Source organism: Curcuma longa, unplaced genomic scaffold, assembly GCF_044706935.1.
Source record: "Curcuma longa cultivar G26 ecotype Majalengka, Jawa Barat unplaced genomic scaffold, ITB_CL_G26_1.1 contig_16630, whole genome shotgun sequence".
In the NCBI taxonomy this organism is placed as follows: domain Eukaryota; kingdom Viridiplantae; phylum Streptophyta; class Magnoliopsida; order Zingiberales; family Zingiberaceae; genus Curcuma; species Curcuma longa.
In genome coordinates, this window is record NW_027430400.1 from 1 (window position 1) to 19133 (window position 19133).

Here is a 19133-nt window from a genome sequence, read left to right on the forward strand (position 1 = left end):
AATTTGTTTACTTAAAAATATATATATCATTAAACATTAATTTGTTTTGACCTCCAGCGTGTTCGGGTTAATATGATGGGTGCTGAAGTTAGAGCCCTCTTCACTGAACAACACTGGAGCTTTATGGGCGTCTCAGATTCTTTCCAGGTGAGGATTTTTGGCTCATATATATTTATTTTCACATTTCATATTAAATTGTTTTTGTTTAAATCGCTTGCTAACCTTGTTTTAATTAATTTACTGACAGGCCTACAATTCACAAACCAAAACTCAATATATAATCGAAGAAATTGGAGGACAAGTTTCCGCTATTGCTGCCTCGAATGGATTCGTTTTTGTTGGTATCCAGGTATTTAAAATAATTTATTTAAAAATAATATTTGGTATATATGACTTTAAATTTCATGTAATAAACCTCATGCATTTTTGTATTTATTGATACGACAGGATGGATCCATTTTGGCTTGGCAATTCAATTCAGAAGAATTAATTTTAGTACAGCCCATGGCTCTCGATGGGCATCTACTACCAGTAGTGTCACTGCTAGTGCACGGAGATAAACTTTATTCCGGTTCTATGGATCACACGATTAAGGTATATACGTATACTAGTTTAATTAGTTTTACAAACAATTATTATTATATATTATAATTAATCCTCTTTATTTTACTTGACTTCAGGTGTGGGATCTCACTTCGTTCCAATGCATACAAACAATTAATGGTCATACATCATCAGTGATGTCACTGCTTTCATGGGGATCTTATATCCTATCTTGTTCGCTTGATAACTCAATAAAAGTTAGTATTCATTGATTTGTTATTTCATTCATTATCTTGTGATTTAGTATTAACATTTATAATAATGATTTATTTTTTCTTTGTGTAGATTTGGGCAACTTCCGAAGGAAGTCAATCGTTAGAATTAGTTTATACACATAAAGAAAATAATGTAAGTGACTTTTAACTAGTTATTTAGAAAATTTTTAATATTTTAATGATTGTTATTTCACCTTTTATATATATTTATTTTTTTTCAGGGTGTAATTTCTCTTTGCGGCATTAGCGATGCTAATGCTAAGTCTGTATTGATATGTGCACGCAGTGATCATTCCATTTGCCTCTATGATTTGCCATCGTATGTGTTAATTTTAAATTTATTTATATATCGATCATCATTTTTATTCTTTTGAAATTATGAGAATCGATAAGCACGATCTCTGTTTTTGTTTTACAGATTCACGCAGAGGGGTCAGATCCATTTTAGTGAGGACTTGACGGTGGTCAAAAGTGACCCTAGTGGTTTATTCTTCACCGGCGATGCCGCCGGAGAGCTTAGAGTTTGGAGCTTGTCCAGCTGACTAGTTTCTTTACTTCTCTATTGAGAGACATTGTTGTGCTACGTACAGACATTTTGGTTATTGTATATGCTTGAAACATTTTATCAATATAAACATTCTTTTTTTCATTACTTATAATTTTCACTCTATGTATACTTATCACTATACGTCTTAAGATTTTCTAGATCCCGATCACTAATTAATTTTAGACGAAATCAAATACAGATATCCAAATATTGGAAGTGGTTATGAATGATTGGATTACTTCTATCTCTAAAGAAGTAGCTTTGAATATGATTTGTATAATTAATCTTACAAACGAGAGATGAGATAGAAAGATTTTCACTTCTACACGGAAAGAAAAAAGATTGTTCTAATAGATGTGCGAGAACTCTGGAAAGTTTGAACACTGAGGCTATGCACGTTCTTGCATGCCACTTTTCCCCTTGGTCTATTTTTGACATGTATCTATCTATATATGTAAAATAGTGCAAATAGTCATGGCAAGTGCTGGATTGATGCCTACGACCATTGTCCTTGTTTGTTATTATTATTATTATATATATATATTATTATTATTATTATATATATATATATATATATATATATATATATGTTTGATAGAGGATTATTATTGTTTTCTTTATTTTCTAATCAAGATGCATGGTGAATTTGGTGTGTCCATACTTCCATGTGTGATCTAAATTCCCTTTGGTTTTTCAGTATTTCCTATGCTAATAATTAAGAATTCGTCTGAAGGAAATAATTAATGGCTAGCTATTGTAGGAATTAATACGTCTTTAATTTTAACATCCATGATTATATATATATATATGTAATCTAGTTTATTATCCCATTTAATCAGAATGAGTCTGTAATTTGGAAGGATCGATGTGTGTAAAGCAGTAAATGGATATGAATGCGAAAAAAAATATAATTTGTACATTTGGTTTGAAATTTTTTTCCTATTTTCTATTTTTTATTTTCTATTTCTGTTTTTCTATTTTCTGGTTTAGTTTTTAGAAAACAGCAAATGTGTTTGATATTTTCTATTTCTGTTTTTCTATTTTCTGGTTTAGTTTTTAGAAAATAGAAAATGTGTTTGGTATGATATATTGTTTTTTATTTTTTAGAAAAAAAAAACTGAAAAATACGTTTGGTTTGTTAATATGAAAAATTATAAACAAAATAGTTTTTTAAATAAAAAAACTATTTTATTCATGAAAACGGAAAAACCATACAAGAAGGGAGTCAAATTTAACCTTCTAATATGCAATATAAGAAAATACCTTACCACCATTCACCTCTATTTGTATTTTTTTAATAAAAAATATTTATTCTTTAAAAAGGAAAAACCATATTAGAAGTGGGTAAAACTTGACCTTCTAATATAGCATTACATGACTTCAAACTCTTTACATGTATCGCACTATAAGATAAAATGTTTATCAACTATACAAATTATCCACTAACCTCACACAATCTTTACAAGCATCACAAAATGATATAGTATATATCTTCTATTGTAAAGCCGCACCTCCCATGTACTTGTCATCAGAAGATTCTTCTTCATCAGATAAAGACATACATGTTTCCTCTCAATTTTCATATATTTAAAGAAAAATAACTAAAGTCGAGATAATATCCTCTTCCGTCGTGATCAACTGTAATTTTTGAAAGGTAATTAAAGACACTATTTGGAATCATCTTTTTTATTTTAAATTTTACTTGAGAAGAAAAATAATTTATTTATTTTTTGAAATTATAGAGCTCTTAATTTTTTATTTTTAATTATAAAACAGTATTTATTATATATATATTTGAAGTCATTTATTTGAAAGGTATTTAGAATGTAATTAATTGGTTTAGTTGGAGTGTTCTTCAAGTATATATCATTTATGCATGGATAACATGTAATTTTTTTTACTTATAAAGTTTAAAAATTAATGATTTGATTTTAAATTGAATTAAAGTTAAGTAAACAAGCCCGATAGTGACATTATCCCGCCAAATTATCAAATATCCCGCCTATTTTTATTTTTTTTTTTTATGTTTACAAATACATTTACGTCCTTGCGTGTTGTTCCTACTCATCATTCTTTTTCAATTCCTTAATTCCTCCACATCTCTCTTCTTCTTCTTCTCTCGTTCTCATCCTATCGCTCGAGTGGAGATGGAGTCGCCCATTCTCTTTTGCAACAAGAGGGTTCATCAGAAACCGCCGGTGCCGGTTCCGATCCCTTGCGTCTTCTGGCGAGCGGGTCGATGCAACCGTCGACCTTGCCGCTTCCTCCACGTCGAGCAGTCCCCTTCTGCCCAGGCAGCAAACGCCAAGAGCAATCTGCAGCCTCCGTCTGCTCCGGCAACAAACGCCAAGCGTAATCTGCAGCCTCCGTCTGGCGCTCCGGCAACAAACGTCAAGCGTAATCTGCAGCCTCCGTCTGCTCCGGCAACAAACGCCAAGCGTAATCTGCAGCCTCCGTCTGCTCCGGCAACAAACGCCAAGCGTAATCTGCGGCTTCCCTCTGCTCCGGCAACAAACGCCAAGCGCAATCTCGCATGGAGGAGAGATAACAGTGCTTCCGCCGTTGTTTCCCCGCACGCTTCCAACCTCTATGCTGTTAAGAGACCGAGACCTGTCGAGTCATTTGCCGACGAGAAAGTCGCCGACACTGACCGAGGGAATCAGCAGGTGATCATCTATATATATATATATATATATATATTTTAATCTTAAATTGTTCAAATTCAATTTTATCGTTGTTCAATGAATTTCTAATCATTTAATTAATTCATTATTCTGATGCAGCAGACCATCACAGACGATAAGAATAAGATCGCCGCTGACACGGTTCGTAACGAGAGTAATTGCTCTCTTCTGGCCACGCTCCGGGGGCATCAACAGGTACTCATCGCCGATCGATTCTATTCTTTTTAAAAATTTGTTTAAATTTAATAAAATTTCTGTTCAATGAATTCCTTAGCCATGCATTTAATTAATTTGTTAAAAGTTAATGATCATATCGCTGCATGTTTCATGAATTCCTATTCATTTAATTAATTATTCGGTGATGGAACAGGCCATATCTGGGATTGCATTCGCATCCGGTGCAAACAGATTGCTCCTAGGAAGCAAAGATGGAACCATCAGCGTCTGGGATGCAGTCACCGGACAGGTTTTATATACTATAATATAATAGAAACTCTGTTTAATTAACTACCTCTTTTAATTAATTTGTTTACTTAAAAATATATCATTAAACATTAATTTGTTTTGACCTTAATTCAGCGTGTTCGGGTTAATATGATGGGTGCTGAAGTTAGAGCCCTCTTCACTGAACAACACTGGAGCTTTATGGGCGTCTCAGATTCTTTCCAGGTGAGGATTTTTTTTGGCTCATATATATTTAATTTATTTTCACATTTCATATTAAATTGTTTTTAATTGTTTAATCGATCGCTTGCTAACCTTGTTTTAATTAATTAATTTACTAACGACAGGCCTACAATTCACAAACCAAAACTCAATATATAATCGAAGACCTGGAAGGACAAGTTTATGCTATTACTGCCTCGAATGGATTCGTTTTTGCTGGTATCCAGGTACGTATTTAAAATATTTTAAATAATTTATTATTTGATGTGACTTTAAATTTCATGTAATAAATCTTATGCATTATTTTTGTATTAATTTATTGCTACAGGATGGATCCATTTTGGCTTGGCAATACAATTCAGAAGAATTAATTACAGTACAGCCGATGGCATCTCTCGATGGCCATCTACTTCCAGTAGTGTCACTGCTAGTGCACGGAGATAAACTTTATTCCGGTTCTATAGATCACACGATTAAGGTACGTATATATATATACTAATTTAATTAATTAGTTTTACAACAATTATTATATTTATCTTATAATTAATCCTTTTATTTTACTTAATTGACTTCAGGTGTGGGATCTCACTTCTTTCCAATGCTTACAAACAATTAATGGTCATACATCATCAGTGATGTCACTGCTTTCATGGGGATCGTATATCCTATCTTGTTCGCTTGATAACTCAATAAAAGTTAGTATTCATTGATTTATTATTTCACTCATTATCTTGTGATTTAGCTAGTATTAACATTTATAATAATGATTTATTTTTTCTTTGTGTAGATTTGGGCAACTTCCGAAGGAAGTCAATCGTTGGAATTAGTTTATACACATAAAGAAAATAATGTAAGTGACTTTTAACTAGTTATTCAGAAAAATTTCAATATTTTAATGATTGTTATTTCACCTTTATATATGTTTCTTTTCAGGGTGTAATTTCTCTTTGCGGCATTAGCGATGCTAATGCTAAGTCTGTATTGATATGTGCACGCAGTGATCGTTCCATCTGCCTCTATGATTTGCCATCGTATGTATTAATTTCAAATTCATTTATATATCACCATTTTTATTCTTTTGAAATTATGAGAATCGATAAGCACGATCTTTGTTTTTGTCTTACAGATTCATACAGATGGGTCAGATTCACTTTAGTGAGGACTTGACGATGGTCAAAAGTGACCCTAGTGGTTTATTCTTCACCGGTGATGCCGCCGGAGAGCTTAGAGTCTGGAGCTTGTCTAGCTAGCTGACTAGTTTCTTTACTTCTCTACTTAGAGACATTGTTGTGCTGGAGACATTTTGGTTACTGTATATGCTTGAAACATTTTGTCAATATAAATATTCTTTTTTTCATTACTTGTAATTTTCACTCTGTGTGTATACTTGTCACTATACGTCTTAAGATCTTTTGGATCCCGATCACTAATTAATTGCAGATGAAAGAAAATACAAATATCCAAATTAAATATTGAAAGTGGTTATGAATGATTGGATCATTTCTATCTCTGAAGAAGTGGCTCTGAATATGATCTGTGTAATTAGTCTTACAAACGAGAGATGAGATAGAAAGAGCATTTTCACTTCTAGAAGGAAAGAAAAAAACTATTATTGCTTTGTAGAAAATTAAACATGCTCTGTTGATTTATTTGTGTAGTTACATAACTTGTACAGTCGTTGCATGTTCCATGGTCAGCCTCGTCTTCAAAATCTTTGAAAATGTTGTTAGTTTTATTCGGCTTTCTCATCATCTGACATATGGATGTGGTTCCATGAATATGTGTACCCTAATCAATAACTTCATTATGCTGAGAAAAATGTTAAAATTGGTATTAAACAAAAAGGCATTCTATTGTGAGGAATTTTCAGCTTATTATCTTCAAAAAAAGTACTTCCATAAAAAAAAAGGTAAAAAGGAGAAAAAAGAAGACATACCTCGGGTCTTAGAATGCGATCAATCTCTAAGAGTATCTCAAGTGTGGAACATCTCTAATTTGGTGAGCTTCAAGAGACAACAATCTTTCAGCATGCACCATATCATAAGTTCTTGGATATATTGGGAAGGCTTCACACCTAATGATAAGTCTTAAATAATCTCATGATGAATATACTAACTAGAAGAGCTATATTAACTATTAATTTTATCAGGGCCACTAGATAACTTTCAGTAATTGGCACAGATTCTTTTGTTGTTGCTACAATTGTGTCAAACAATTAATCCTAGTTCTACTTTAAATTTTTTTTCTAAATCTCATCCCTGTACTCAAACTTAAGTGCATTCTAACTAAGAGTCCATCACTTAGCAAAATATCTTTGACAAATAGCATACACCATGAATATTTAACTTGAATACGACAACTAATTAATTAGTTTCTTTAGTTCTCTACATGAGACACGAGACATTTTGCTAATATAAATATTTTTTTTTTTCATTATTTTAATGTTCACTCATCAAATACATTGATACATGAATTTTCTATTTAAGAAATTCAACATGCTCTGCTTATCTATTCAATTGGTTAAGGAGCTAATTCTACAATGGGCACACTGTGTTGCAGCATCAAGTATTTTGTGCAAGGACAATGAGGAATTTTATATCGGGAGATAAAAGATGTATGTTTTCATTGAGAAGAGATGTTCATTGTTCCGGTCGGATGTCGTGGATAGTTAAGTTACTAGTCAATAATCTGCCACCTTGCGCGCTGTCGCTCTCACCGGCTAAGGGACCTGAGAAAAAAGTTGAGTGAGGGGATTAGCAGGGTGCTGGGGATTTCCGACAGACCACTCCGACGCTCAAGTAAGTGAAGAGAGAAGAAAGAAAAAAAAGAAGTAGATGAAATTGCTGAAAAATCCAGAGAGAGTCTTCATATTTACGGGAGAGATTATATACTCACGAAAAGGAATATCCTTGTCGGCATGGGAGCGGACCCTTGTCGCGACTGAGAGGGCAAGTTCTGATAAGCACTGTCAAGTGGCTCCGACATGTGGCATCCGGAGGACCAAACCTGTCAACCTCGTAACCGCCCTATGGCTCGGCAGTGCTAATTATTCTTATCTTTCGGTCGTAAGTGCAGACATGAGGGGATCAAGGAGACCAGGTCTGATAACTTCATAACCGTTCTGATCTTTTGGCAGGGCTTGCACGCTTGAGCAATGACCGAGCCAGCCTCGATGATTTACCCGGGCTGATTCCGGACTGTGAGCTACGCTGACGCAACCCCAGACTACCTTCTTCGTTCTTTTAAGTTTTCTTTTCTTTCGCCTGTAGATCTAAGCTTTTTTTCTTCTCCAACGTTGTCGGGTCCCTGAGCTATAATCCGGGTAGCTTATAAGGTGGCTCCGCCATTGCGTTTGAGACCTTTTGTCGTTTTTCGAAATTGGAACAGTCGAGACAGAGGCCGAGTAACCGAGCTAGTCAAGGTCGGAATGACCAAGATGACCGAGTGACCGAGATGGTTGGGATGACTGAGAAAATTAAGGACCGAGTGACCGAGATGGTCTAGGCTGATAGATCACTTTCAGCTTTATAAAAACTTGAACCCACCTGATTTGAAAAACAAATCTTAGCTAGAGCATGTTAGATAGAGTCAAGTTTCCATTTTAGATTATATTTCTTAGCCATCCCCATGCTTAGCTTACTAACTTGTTCAATTATCTTTTATCTGTGCGACATCTGTAGCTGTTATTTCTTGTTTGCCAAAGATAGGATTTTGGATAGTGTTAATTATTTAATCGTTGGAATAATATTCAGGGTGTGACTTCAAATAATTGAGATTTATGTGTTATTTATTGCTGTCATAATAAGTGAGGACCAATTGGAGTTGAAGATACCAATCACTTTCTAAGTTCCAATATGTAGCTATTGCTTTTCTACCTAAAACTCTTTACTTGATGCAACAGCCATATATTAGTTTAACAATTTCATTTTGGTCAATCATTAGTGCATACAAAATGCTGTCCTACAATTATGATCCACGAAGGATGAGGAAACTGAGTGACATGGATGAAAATAAGATAGGTTGCTTGTCATGAATTTATCATGAAAGTAGGAAGTTATAGACTAGTGTGATTCATAATTCACAATTTAAGTTTGATATACCAAGCCAAGAACTTTATTACCAAGTTGAATTTACATGATCATATCTCTGCCACCTGAAATTCTTGGGAATGTGTGGCAAACACTAATCTCTTTTATGTTTGCCATTGACTATTAGTGACTCGATCCCGAAAGATGAGGAACGTGAAAAGTAATATATACAAGTGAAACCCCTATGAAGTTTTTGTCGATGTATTCATTATGAAGCCGGAAAATTAGGAGATAGATAGATGATTTATATATAATTCACAACTTCTAATTAATAGCTTCAAAAGGAAATGCATGGCTGTGAGTTGGGAGGCCTCTTGTGCTGATGCTTGGCATAAAAATGATTGATTCATTATATTAATTTTTTCTTTCTTTTTTTTTTTTTACAAAGAGGTTAAAAATTTATCACAGGCTGCTGCTGTCAAGTTGGAATTGCGAGAGGTGGTGAGTGGAACAGAGCTTATTTGCAAACAGATGGAGAGCCATGGAAGCATCCTTTAAACAGGGAGCACTCCACATTTCTCAAGATAAAGAGAGTTCCCTTTCAATCACGCATGATAAATGGAAAATAGTATCTCCTCGATCGTGCTTCAGACTCCACAAGCCGCATCTCGATGGTGACCGGAAGCTCCATAGCATAAGTCAGTCACCCCGAATCTTGTGATATTATATTCTTTTCCATTTTTATCAGACTCCTTGAAGATGAATTAAGTAGCTAATCTTATTGCACATACATATATAAGATTGTTCTAATTGATGTATGAGTCTAACTTTGGAAATTAAGTGTGATGCAATTGAAACTGATATGCATGGATTATTACATTCTTGCATGCCACTTTTCCCTTGGTCTATCTTTGATTATATATGTACATAATCTAGTTATTATCCCATTTAATTAGAATGAGTCTTTAATTGGGAAGGATCGATGTGTGTAAAGCAGTAAATGGATATGAATGCGAAAAAAGAAAAATACAATTTTAAAAAGAAAACTTACATTACTAACTCTGATAATGTAAATTTATTTGTATTTTTTTATACCAACTTGAAAATAGGGATTATTTTTATACCAACTTAGATTAATAATTTTTGTCTGCATGCATCACGATTCATTTCTCTCTCCTTTCAATTTTCACATATTTAAAGAAAAATAATTAAAGTCGAGATAATATCATCTTCCGTTGTGATCAACTGTAGTTTTTCAATCTATCTATTCACAAATGGTCATGAGACCGATCATGTAGGATCGCTAGGAGTGACGAATTCTACCTTTTTACAGAAAAAAAAATAATTAAATATCTAAAGGAAAGGTATCCAAGCATCTAAAATAAAATAGATATTATTGATGAAAGAAATTCAACTTCTGTATAATTATTGATATTGTTAAAATTCATATTGTTTACCTTTTTTATTTTTAATGTGCATTTTTTTATGGAATAGAATTATTTTTGAAAGGTAATTAAAGAGACTATTTGGAATCATCTTTTTTATTTTAAATTTTACTTGAGAAGAAAAATAATTTATTTATTTTTTGAAATTATAGAGCTCTTAATTTTTTATTTTATATTATAAAACAGTATTATATATATATATATTTGAAGTCATTTATTTGAAAGGTATTTAGAATGTAATTAATTGGTTCAGTTGGAGTGTTCTTCAAGTATATATCATTTATGGATAACATGTAATTTTTTTGACTTATCAAGTTTAAAAATTAATGATTTGATTTTAAAAATATATTGAATTAAAGTTAAGTAAACAAGCCCGATAGTGACATTATCCCGCCAAATTATCAAATATCCCGCCTATTTTTATTTTTATTTTTATTTTTATTTTTTTTTTATGTTTACAAATACATTTACGTCCTTGCGTGTTGTTCCTACTCATCATTCTTTTTCAATTCCTTAATTCCTCCACATCTCTTCTTCTTCTTCTTCTTCTTCTTCTCTCGTTCTCATCCTATCGATCGCTCGAGTGGAGATGGAGTCGTCCATTCTCTTTCGCAACAAGAGGGTTCATCAGAAACCGCCGGTGCCGATTCCGGTCCCTTGCGTCTTCTGGCGCGCGGGTCGATGCAACCGTCGACCTTGCCGCTTCCTCCACGTCGAGCAGTCCCCCTCTGCCCAGGCAGCAAACGCCAAGAGCAATCTGCAGCCTCCGTCGTCTGCTCCGGCAAGAAACGCCAAGCGTAATCTGCAGCCTCCGTCTGCTCCGGCAAGAAACGCCAAGCGTAATCTGCAGCCTCCGTCTGATCCGGCTACAAACGCCAAGCGTAAGCTGCAGCTTCCCTCTGCTCCGGCAACAAACGCCAAGCGTAATCTGCAGCTTCCCTCTGCTCCGGCAACAAACGCCAAGCGGAGGAGAGATAATAGTGCTTCCTCCTCCGTTGTTTCCCCGCACGCTTCCAACCTCTGTGCTGTTAAGAGACCTGTCGAGTCATTTGCCGACGAGAAAGTCGCCGATACTGACCGAGGGAATCAGCAGGTGATCATCTATATCTATTTTTTAATTTTAAATTGTTCAAATTAAATTATATCGTTGTTTAATGAATTTCTACTCATTTAATTAATTAATTCATCGGTTTTCATTATTCTGATGGCAGCAGGCCATCAGTGACGATAAGAATAAGATCGCCGCTGACACGGTTCGTAACGAGAGTAATTGCTCTCTTCTGGCCACGCTCCGGGGGCATCAACAGGTACTCATCGCCGATCGATTCTATTCTTTTTAAAAATTTGTTTAAATTTAATAAAATTCCTGTTTAATGAATGAATTCCTTAGTCATTTCATTTGTTAAAAGTTAATCATATATATCGCTGTTTCATGGATTCCTATTCATTTAATTAATTAATTATTCGGTGATGGAACAGGCCATATCTGGGATTGCATTCGCATCCGGTGCAAACAGATTGCTCCTAGGAAGCAAAGATGGAACCATCAGCGTCTGGGATGCAGTCACCGGACAGGTTTTATATAATATAATATAATATAAACTCTGTTTAATTAACATTAATTAACTACCTCTTTTAATTAATTTGTTTACTTAAAAATATATCATTAAACATTAATTTGTTTTGACCTTAATTCAGCGTGTTCGGGTTAATATGATGGGTGCTGAAGTTAGAGCCCTCTTCACTGAACAACACTGGAGCTTTATGGGCGTCTCAGATTCTTTCCAGGTGAGGATTTTTGGCTCATATATATTTAATTTATTCTCACATTTCATATTAAATTGTTTTTAATTGTTTAATCGCTTGCTAACCTTGTTTTAATTAATTAATTTACTAACGACAGGCCTACAATTCACAAACCAAAACTCAATATATAATCGAAGACCTGGAAGGACAAGTTTATGCTATTACTGCCTCGAATGGATTCGTTTTTGCTGGTATCCAGGTACGTATTTAAAATAAAATAATTTATTTAAAATAATTTATTATTTGATGTGACTTTAAATTTCATGTAATAAATCTTATGCATTATTTTTGTATTAATTTATTGCTACAGGATGGATCCATTTTGGCTTGGCAATACAATTCAGAAGAATTAATTACAGTACAGCCGATGGCATCTCTCGATGGCCATCTACTTCCAGTAGTGTCACTGCTAGTGCACGGAGATAAACTTTATTCCGGTTCTATAGATCACACGATTAAGGTACGTATATATATATATACTAATTTAATTAGTTTTACAACAATTATTATATTTATCTTCTAATTAATCCTTTTATTTTACTTAATTGACTTCAGGTGTGGGATCTCACTTCTTTCCAATGCATACAAACAATTAATGGTCATACATCATCAGTGATGTCACTGCTTTCATGGGGATCGCTATATCCTATCTTGTTCGCTTGATAACTCAATAAAATTTAAAATTTAATTCGCGGCAGTTTAAATTTTAACCGCCGCTATATTCTATTTTTCTGATGATTTAAAAATTATTTTTTATTTAATCAAATTAACATTAATTAGGGAAAGCCATCGGACGACCCGTGCCCTAGCTCTCTCCTCGCCGCTCTCTTCCGCATCGCCTCGGCGCTTTCTTCCCCCATCACCTTCTCCACGCATATCGGCTAAGCTCCTCGGCCGCTACCACCCCATCACCGTCACCCCTGCCGATCGCCCTCTTTCTCGCGCACTCCGCCGGCCACCGGACGGCAACTCCCTCTTTAGGGCCAGGAGAGGTATGCTTATTCCAACTTTTCCCTCTTGATTTGGATCTGTTATTTCCAAATGATCCCAACTGATCTGCTATACCCGATTGACGTGGTTGCTTAGGCGAAACCGTGATTGCTTTAGGGTTTAGACAATCCACACAGGCACAGCTAGGATCGGACGACCCTAGCTCTCTCCTTCATGTTGTTAATCTTGCGTGCTGTTGATTCAAAATTGAGGTGTTTACATGATTCGTTTCACGTTCTGTAAGTGTTGTGCTGGTAACAGGATGTGCTAACAGACCAAATGGCAGGGTTTTCCACACATGTACCAATTCTCAGTCAAATTAGTTCATCTGTGACTTCTTTTATCTCCTCATTTGTTATGTCTGTTAAAATCAATCTCACTTATTAATGTCGTTTATAAAATGATGATGAAACCATCTTCATGGTCAATAGGGAAGATTTGAAGTTGGTTGGATGGAGTAGGAGAGAAAAGAGAAAGGAGTTAGGGAGGAGGACATTTTTTTTTCAATGTTAGTTATTAGGCCTTCAACTTACCTTTCTAACTTACAAGTGAATAGATCTGTTCATCCAGGCAGAAGGATAAAATAGACATCCATTTGTGTATTAATTAATCCTACAATGCCCTTGCAGGCTACTGCAGGTCTTAGAGCTTTGGGATCTGAAACATCAGAACAAATTTTGCAAGAGGTAGAAATCTCAGCAAGTTCATTAAGAATACCAATGCTAATCAGCAAAAGATATATCATTTTATCCTTATTAGACTTTATTTACTTGTGCACTTTTAGACTGTACTGCTGTGTTTTAAATGCTAATCAACAAAAGAACTTGTACTGCTGTGTTTTAAAAATTGAAAATCATATTATGAATTGCTCACTTTGTCACTATGTTTTTTTATCGAATTTTGTTACAATGCAGCATTATATCTTTTGAGAAATCTCTCATTGTTGATTTGATGGTCTCACTTATACATGGCTTAGTGTTATATGTTTTGCAAAATTGGCAAGAAATACTTCATGAATATCTATTCATGAATAATAACAGAATGACAATAAATATTCAACCTATATGATTTGTCAAATGGCCTTCTCATTTCATAATTGTATAATTTTATGCTGTCAGACACATGTAAGGAAGGTAGGTGCTTATTTAATCTCATCATCACCCAGAAAACAGAAGTTAGATGTTTAATTCATTATGCCAAGAAGTAGATCCATTTCCATAGTTCTTTACATGATTTCTATCTCTTACATGACCTACTATATCTTAACTGACCAAACAAACATGCAACATCCATAACCTATACCAGATTGTATTGTAAACCAATTGTTATTTGATTTTTCATCCATAGCTTTGAATGTATGAAATAGAAAACTAGAATATGCTCCATGATTTTCAGTTGTGGATTTTGTGCCCTGGTTCTGCCAACGTTTGATAATTCATCCATAGCTTTGACATCTGATCAGAACACTCTAGAAAAAAAGCCTTCTCAATATTTAACATTTTTTCTTTGTTCTTGTCAATTTGGAAATTGGTTTAGCGAGCCGAATTAAGCCCTAACTCCATTCTTAAGTTCATCTACTTCCTAAACCTTCGAAATTAAAGAATAAAGTTAATTAATCGAATCCATTCCTAAGTTTAGGGGTTATGAAACAACAAGTTCAACATGCATATCCAAATAAGTATTTAGTTTCTTGAATTTTACACAAGAAATAATTAGAAAAATTGAGAGAGAATAACTATAAAAATTGCTATTCTAAATTCATTGTGCCTTATTTAATGGTCTTTTTTAGCACACATACTATAGCGTGTTTTTAATTTAATTATCTATTATTGAATTAGATATGGACAAAAGTTGGATTTTGAAGCCGCGAGATACTCCCGAATATATAGATGGATTATTGAAATTTTTGGACTTTGCATTTGCTAATGCATCATCCGATAATAGGATAAAGTGTCCTTGTTCTCGTTGTGGATTCAGACTATTTCAGACTAGAGAAGAGGTGTACGATCACTTGTTGTTAAGGCCCTTTCCACCTGGTTATACAGTTTGGCTATTACATGGTGAGAGAGGTGAAGGGGAGACTTCTAGTTATGTGCATGAAACACAACATACTAATTATTCTGAAGATCCAATCCGTGATATGATTCAAGATGCTTTCATATTCCCTACTTACATGACATTAATAATGTGTTAAGGTGATCTTAGACTATCAAACAATTTAGAAATATAAAATAGATAGACAAGGGGGAAAAACTAGTAAACATGTCTCTCATCAACATACCTGTGGATGTGTTACCATAGATTATACTGAGTAGAAATTTAAAAATCTTGAAAACTAGCCAATGAACCAAAAAAAGATCTCTTCATTAAACATGTTGGGTCTATGTGTTATGTGTTACCATAGATTATCTTGCAATTTCATTGTCTTCATACAGGATGTTCTATTGTTTAGAGTAGAACCTAAATTCTTGTGTTATGCTTTGTTCAGTACTTAACGCCTGTGTTTATGCTAGTTTAGGTTATAATTTGTCTCTTCTAATTTCTTTTTATACTTGTGCAGGCATAACTACTTTACAAGTTTGAAGAGCTCTCCAAAGATGACTACTTTTCAAAAAGCAATGAAGGAAAAGCGATTGATCTTTTTATAGGATCTGACATCTGAGAAAGCTAGAGAGATTTCTCAGTATTTTTGTAACCAAACAAAGTTTCAATTTTTTTGTAACCTAAATTCACTGTATTTGACATCTGACAACTTTGCTTCCATGTGTAATGCAACATATTTGTTTACTAGTTTTGCAAGAAAGTAATGCAAATATAATTTTCTATTTATTACAATTTTTTGTTTAATTTTTTTATTTATTTATAAAAATCGCAGGTTGAATATTCTGTAATTGTATACTAAAAGCTTAAACTGTCGGGAAATTATTTTGCGGCACTTTTAGCAAACCGCCGGGAAACCATTTCGCGGCGGTTTTGGAAAACCGCCGGGAAATAATTTCAAACCGCCGGTAAATGAACCGCCGGGAAATTATTTTAAACCGCCGCAACAAAAACCGCCGGAAAATCATACCTAACCGCCGTTAAATGAACCGCCGGGATATTATTTTAAACCGCCGCTAAATAAACCGCCGGGAAATATTTCAAACCGCCGTAAAAAACAACCGCCGGGAAATATTTCGAACCGCCGCAAAAAACAACCGCCGGGAAATATTTCGAACCGCCGCAAAAACAACCGCCGGGAAATCTACTTTAGTGGCGGTTATTCCAGCGGTTCTCTAAAACCGCCGCTAAATGGTTTAACGACATCGATATCAGCGGCGGTTTGGTAAACCGCCGGGAAATGATTTGCGGCGGTTCCAAAACCGCCGCTAAACGAATTTAAAACCGCCGGGAAATCCTGTTTTTCTTGTAGTGTAACTGATATATTTATATAAAACCTCTAAAAGTGGAAGCTTTTCAATACTTGAGGAATTTGTTGAGAGTTTAAAGAAGAACAAGTTTAAATTGGGAGATGTTGGTATGTAAATTTATTCCAAAGATAAATTAATTACTTCAACAATGCTAAAAAGTAGTCAAAATTAAATTGACAACTATTTATCAACTAAATAAAGTTTGATGGAATTTTTTATAATAAGAGTCATTAATATATAGAAAATAATAAAATCTAATTGTGTGTTTAATGATATTGTATTAATTGTGTGATTAAGTATATAAATAGAAATGTTATATATTCCAACAGGATGCATGCCGGTCTCACAGACAAATAATATCCATTTTATTTCACACATCAGTCAGGCAGAGTAAGATATCGGGATTCTATATAAATACTTGATAAGATATAAAGTGTCAGATACTTTCATCATATATATCTCCCACTCATCTGGTTGATGGCGATGCCAGTGCTGCAAATTTGGACTCCAAATTCATGCGAGCCCATCCATAATTGTCGCCAATGCCTTCACGTATGGAATATCCATGTCGTATTGGACTCCAATGCCTTGAGATAATATTCATGCATGTCGTTTTGGGGGCCGGGGTTATCTTTTTTTTGCTCCACCACTTCTTACAGATAGCAACTTGCCTGTGACTGGACCACCACGAGCTTCATGTATGCAAGGAACAGAACAGAAGCCTAATTTAGGTTGCTGCTGCCAAAATATTCTTAGATTTTGCCCTCTTCTACTCAGCATTCATTAATTATCTGAATATAATCGCTATAGTGTTTGGTCGTGTAATACGAATGCTCCTTTGTTAAAGTTGTCTGCATTTGTTTCTGACCTAATTAATATTGAAAATGTTTTCCTTTTCTAATGCAAGAAGAGATCAGTTATTTAGTTGCTTGCATGCATTTGGTCCCTGCATCAACAATGCAACCACTCGTTAGACAACCAAAAGTCCAAAATGATACTATCACTATTCACTATCAGGGATGGGATGGGCATTAATTTAGTTGCTGGTTATATATTGCTGTAGCAGAAAAGGATGTCTGACCTCAACATTGCCTGGTGATGGAGCACTTGCTTTAGTTTAGTCAGAAGATAATACCAAGATAATATGCAGCTGCAGAAGAAAGGACATGCACTAGAATTGGAACGACAGGAAGCTTTCGGAGTAGTGCACTTCCTTATCAATGCCCTTTATATATATATATATATATATGACTTATCAGAGCCGCGATCCCATTGGCATGACTCAAAACTGCAAGCAACATCACAGCCCAGCAGCTTAAACTAAGCTTAATTTCCTTTAGCATCTTCTTTGTTTGTTTGTTTGAAGCCCTCTCCTGTCCCAGTTTCAGATTATTCTCGAGCTAAAATGCATTTATAGATGAATTCAACGCTGGTTTGAGCTACAAAAGTGTGTCCGATCGAGCTTATCTTTGATGGTTCTGATGCACAATTAATTTTCAGGGAAAGATCATTAATTGATCATGCAGGCATAGAGGTTGCATACATGCCTTCAATTACTCAACATGGAAATCTATTTCACAAGCAAGATTGTACAACTAATGCTTCTGTGAGTATTTTCAAGACTATCACCTTGTCATTGACAACAAGATGATACAACCTTTTGACAAAGGATAGTTAAAGCTTAATTGCAGTACTATAAAGCATCTCAGTTGTCTACTAACTAAGCTATAATTAGTACTTCTAAGACTACTGCATGTGATCAGCACTGGAAAAAGTAGATCATATCCATATCTGTAACTCTTCGTCATCTAACTCCCACAATACGGATTCAGAACAGTCTTCTGCAACCTCCATCCTTGTCCCCTTCGATGCTCAGTGCACCATCCGAGTTCTCTGAGGCAGATATCTCATCCATATCTGATCCATACTATATCCATCTCCATCCACCACAAGTCCTACTACTTCACTGTTCGACGACGACGGTGAACTCATCCTCAGTTCTTCCGCCTTCTTCCTCGTGTGAGTCCTCCAGTAGTTCTTGATCTCGTTGTCTGTACGACCTGGAAGGCACCGTGCAATCTTGGACCACCTAGGAAGAAATAAAACTGAAGTTGTATTCGGATCATTTAAACAGAGTTGGCACGATATATGTAGCATTTAGATTGGAATAGCTCGTTGAGCTTCTGCTTGTTGTACTCAAACCTATTGCCCCACTTGGCGTGGAGTTGAACGACGAGGTGCTGCTCGTGGGGTGTCAAGCGGCCGTGTTTGAGGCCGGGGTGGAGGTAGTTGACCCACCGGAGCCGGCAACTCTTGCCGGACCTGTTGAGACCTGCAAACAAAGAGGAAGGGGGCATGCGTGCAAGGTTAAAGCAATGGGAGAGCCGGAGCTATCACTACACCCTGCCAACCCTCAAACCTGACACCTTCGCTACGTTATCCCAACGACGCTCACCGAACAAGCGCACGGAAAATACGAGTCGAGCGTCCTCCTCCTCCGTCCACGGCCCTTTCCTCCCCACCGCCGCCATTTTTAATTGCCTATGTCCTCTTCTTCTTTTTTCCTTTTTTGCTCTTCTTCTCTGTTCCGCCGATATTTATAGTCATCAGCGACGAGCTCAGCTGATGTCATGCCTGATAGATCTCCCATTTTTCATCTTAAATTGTCCTTGTTTGAGGCAGTATTTACATTCATCTCGCAATATATTCAGAATTCTTAATTATCGTTCCATAAATCTT

At 35.2% G+C, this 19133-nt stretch overlaps 2 protein-coding genes and 1 long non-coding RNA gene across 3 annotated transcripts; 2 read left to right on the forward strand and 1 right to left on the reverse strand.

Moving 5' to 3' along the window:
* The first annotated feature begins 75 nt into the window (after nucleotides 1-75).
* Nucleotides 76-1360, forward strand: LOC141816437 (zinc finger CCCH domain-containing protein 17-like). Its single transcript, XM_074704223.1, has 6 exons — nucleotides 76-147; nucleotides 248-349; nucleotides 448-594; nucleotides 889-951; nucleotides 1040-1137; nucleotides 1237-1360. Exons 1-6 carry the CDS (start codon nucleotides 76-78, stop codon nucleotides 1358-1360), a joined length of 606 nt encoding a protein of 201 aa, XP_074560324.1.
* Nucleotides 1361-12917: 11557 nt separating this feature from the next.
* Nucleotides 12918-15761, forward strand: LOC141816439 (uncharacterized). The gene is made up of 3 exons (XR_012600692.1): nucleotides 12918-12986; nucleotides 13614-13670; nucleotides 15545-15761. It is a non-coding gene; the product is annotated as an uncharacterized LOC141816439 (long non-coding RNA).
* Nucleotides 15762-18202: 2441 nt separating this feature from the next.
* On the reverse strand, nucleotides 18203-18925 carry LOC141816438 (myb-related protein MYBAS1-like). The gene is made up of 3 exons (XM_074704224.1): nucleotides 18814-18925; nucleotides 18597-18726; nucleotides 18203-18483 (listed from the first exon to the last, which is right to left on the reverse strand). The coding sequence occupies exons 1-3, from the start codon at nucleotides 18923-18925 to the stop codon at nucleotides 18267-18269; spliced, it is 459 nt and encodes a 152-aa protein (XP_074560325.1). The 3' UTR covers nucleotides 18203-18266.
* Between the last annotated feature and the right edge of the window lie 208 nt (nucleotides 18926-19133).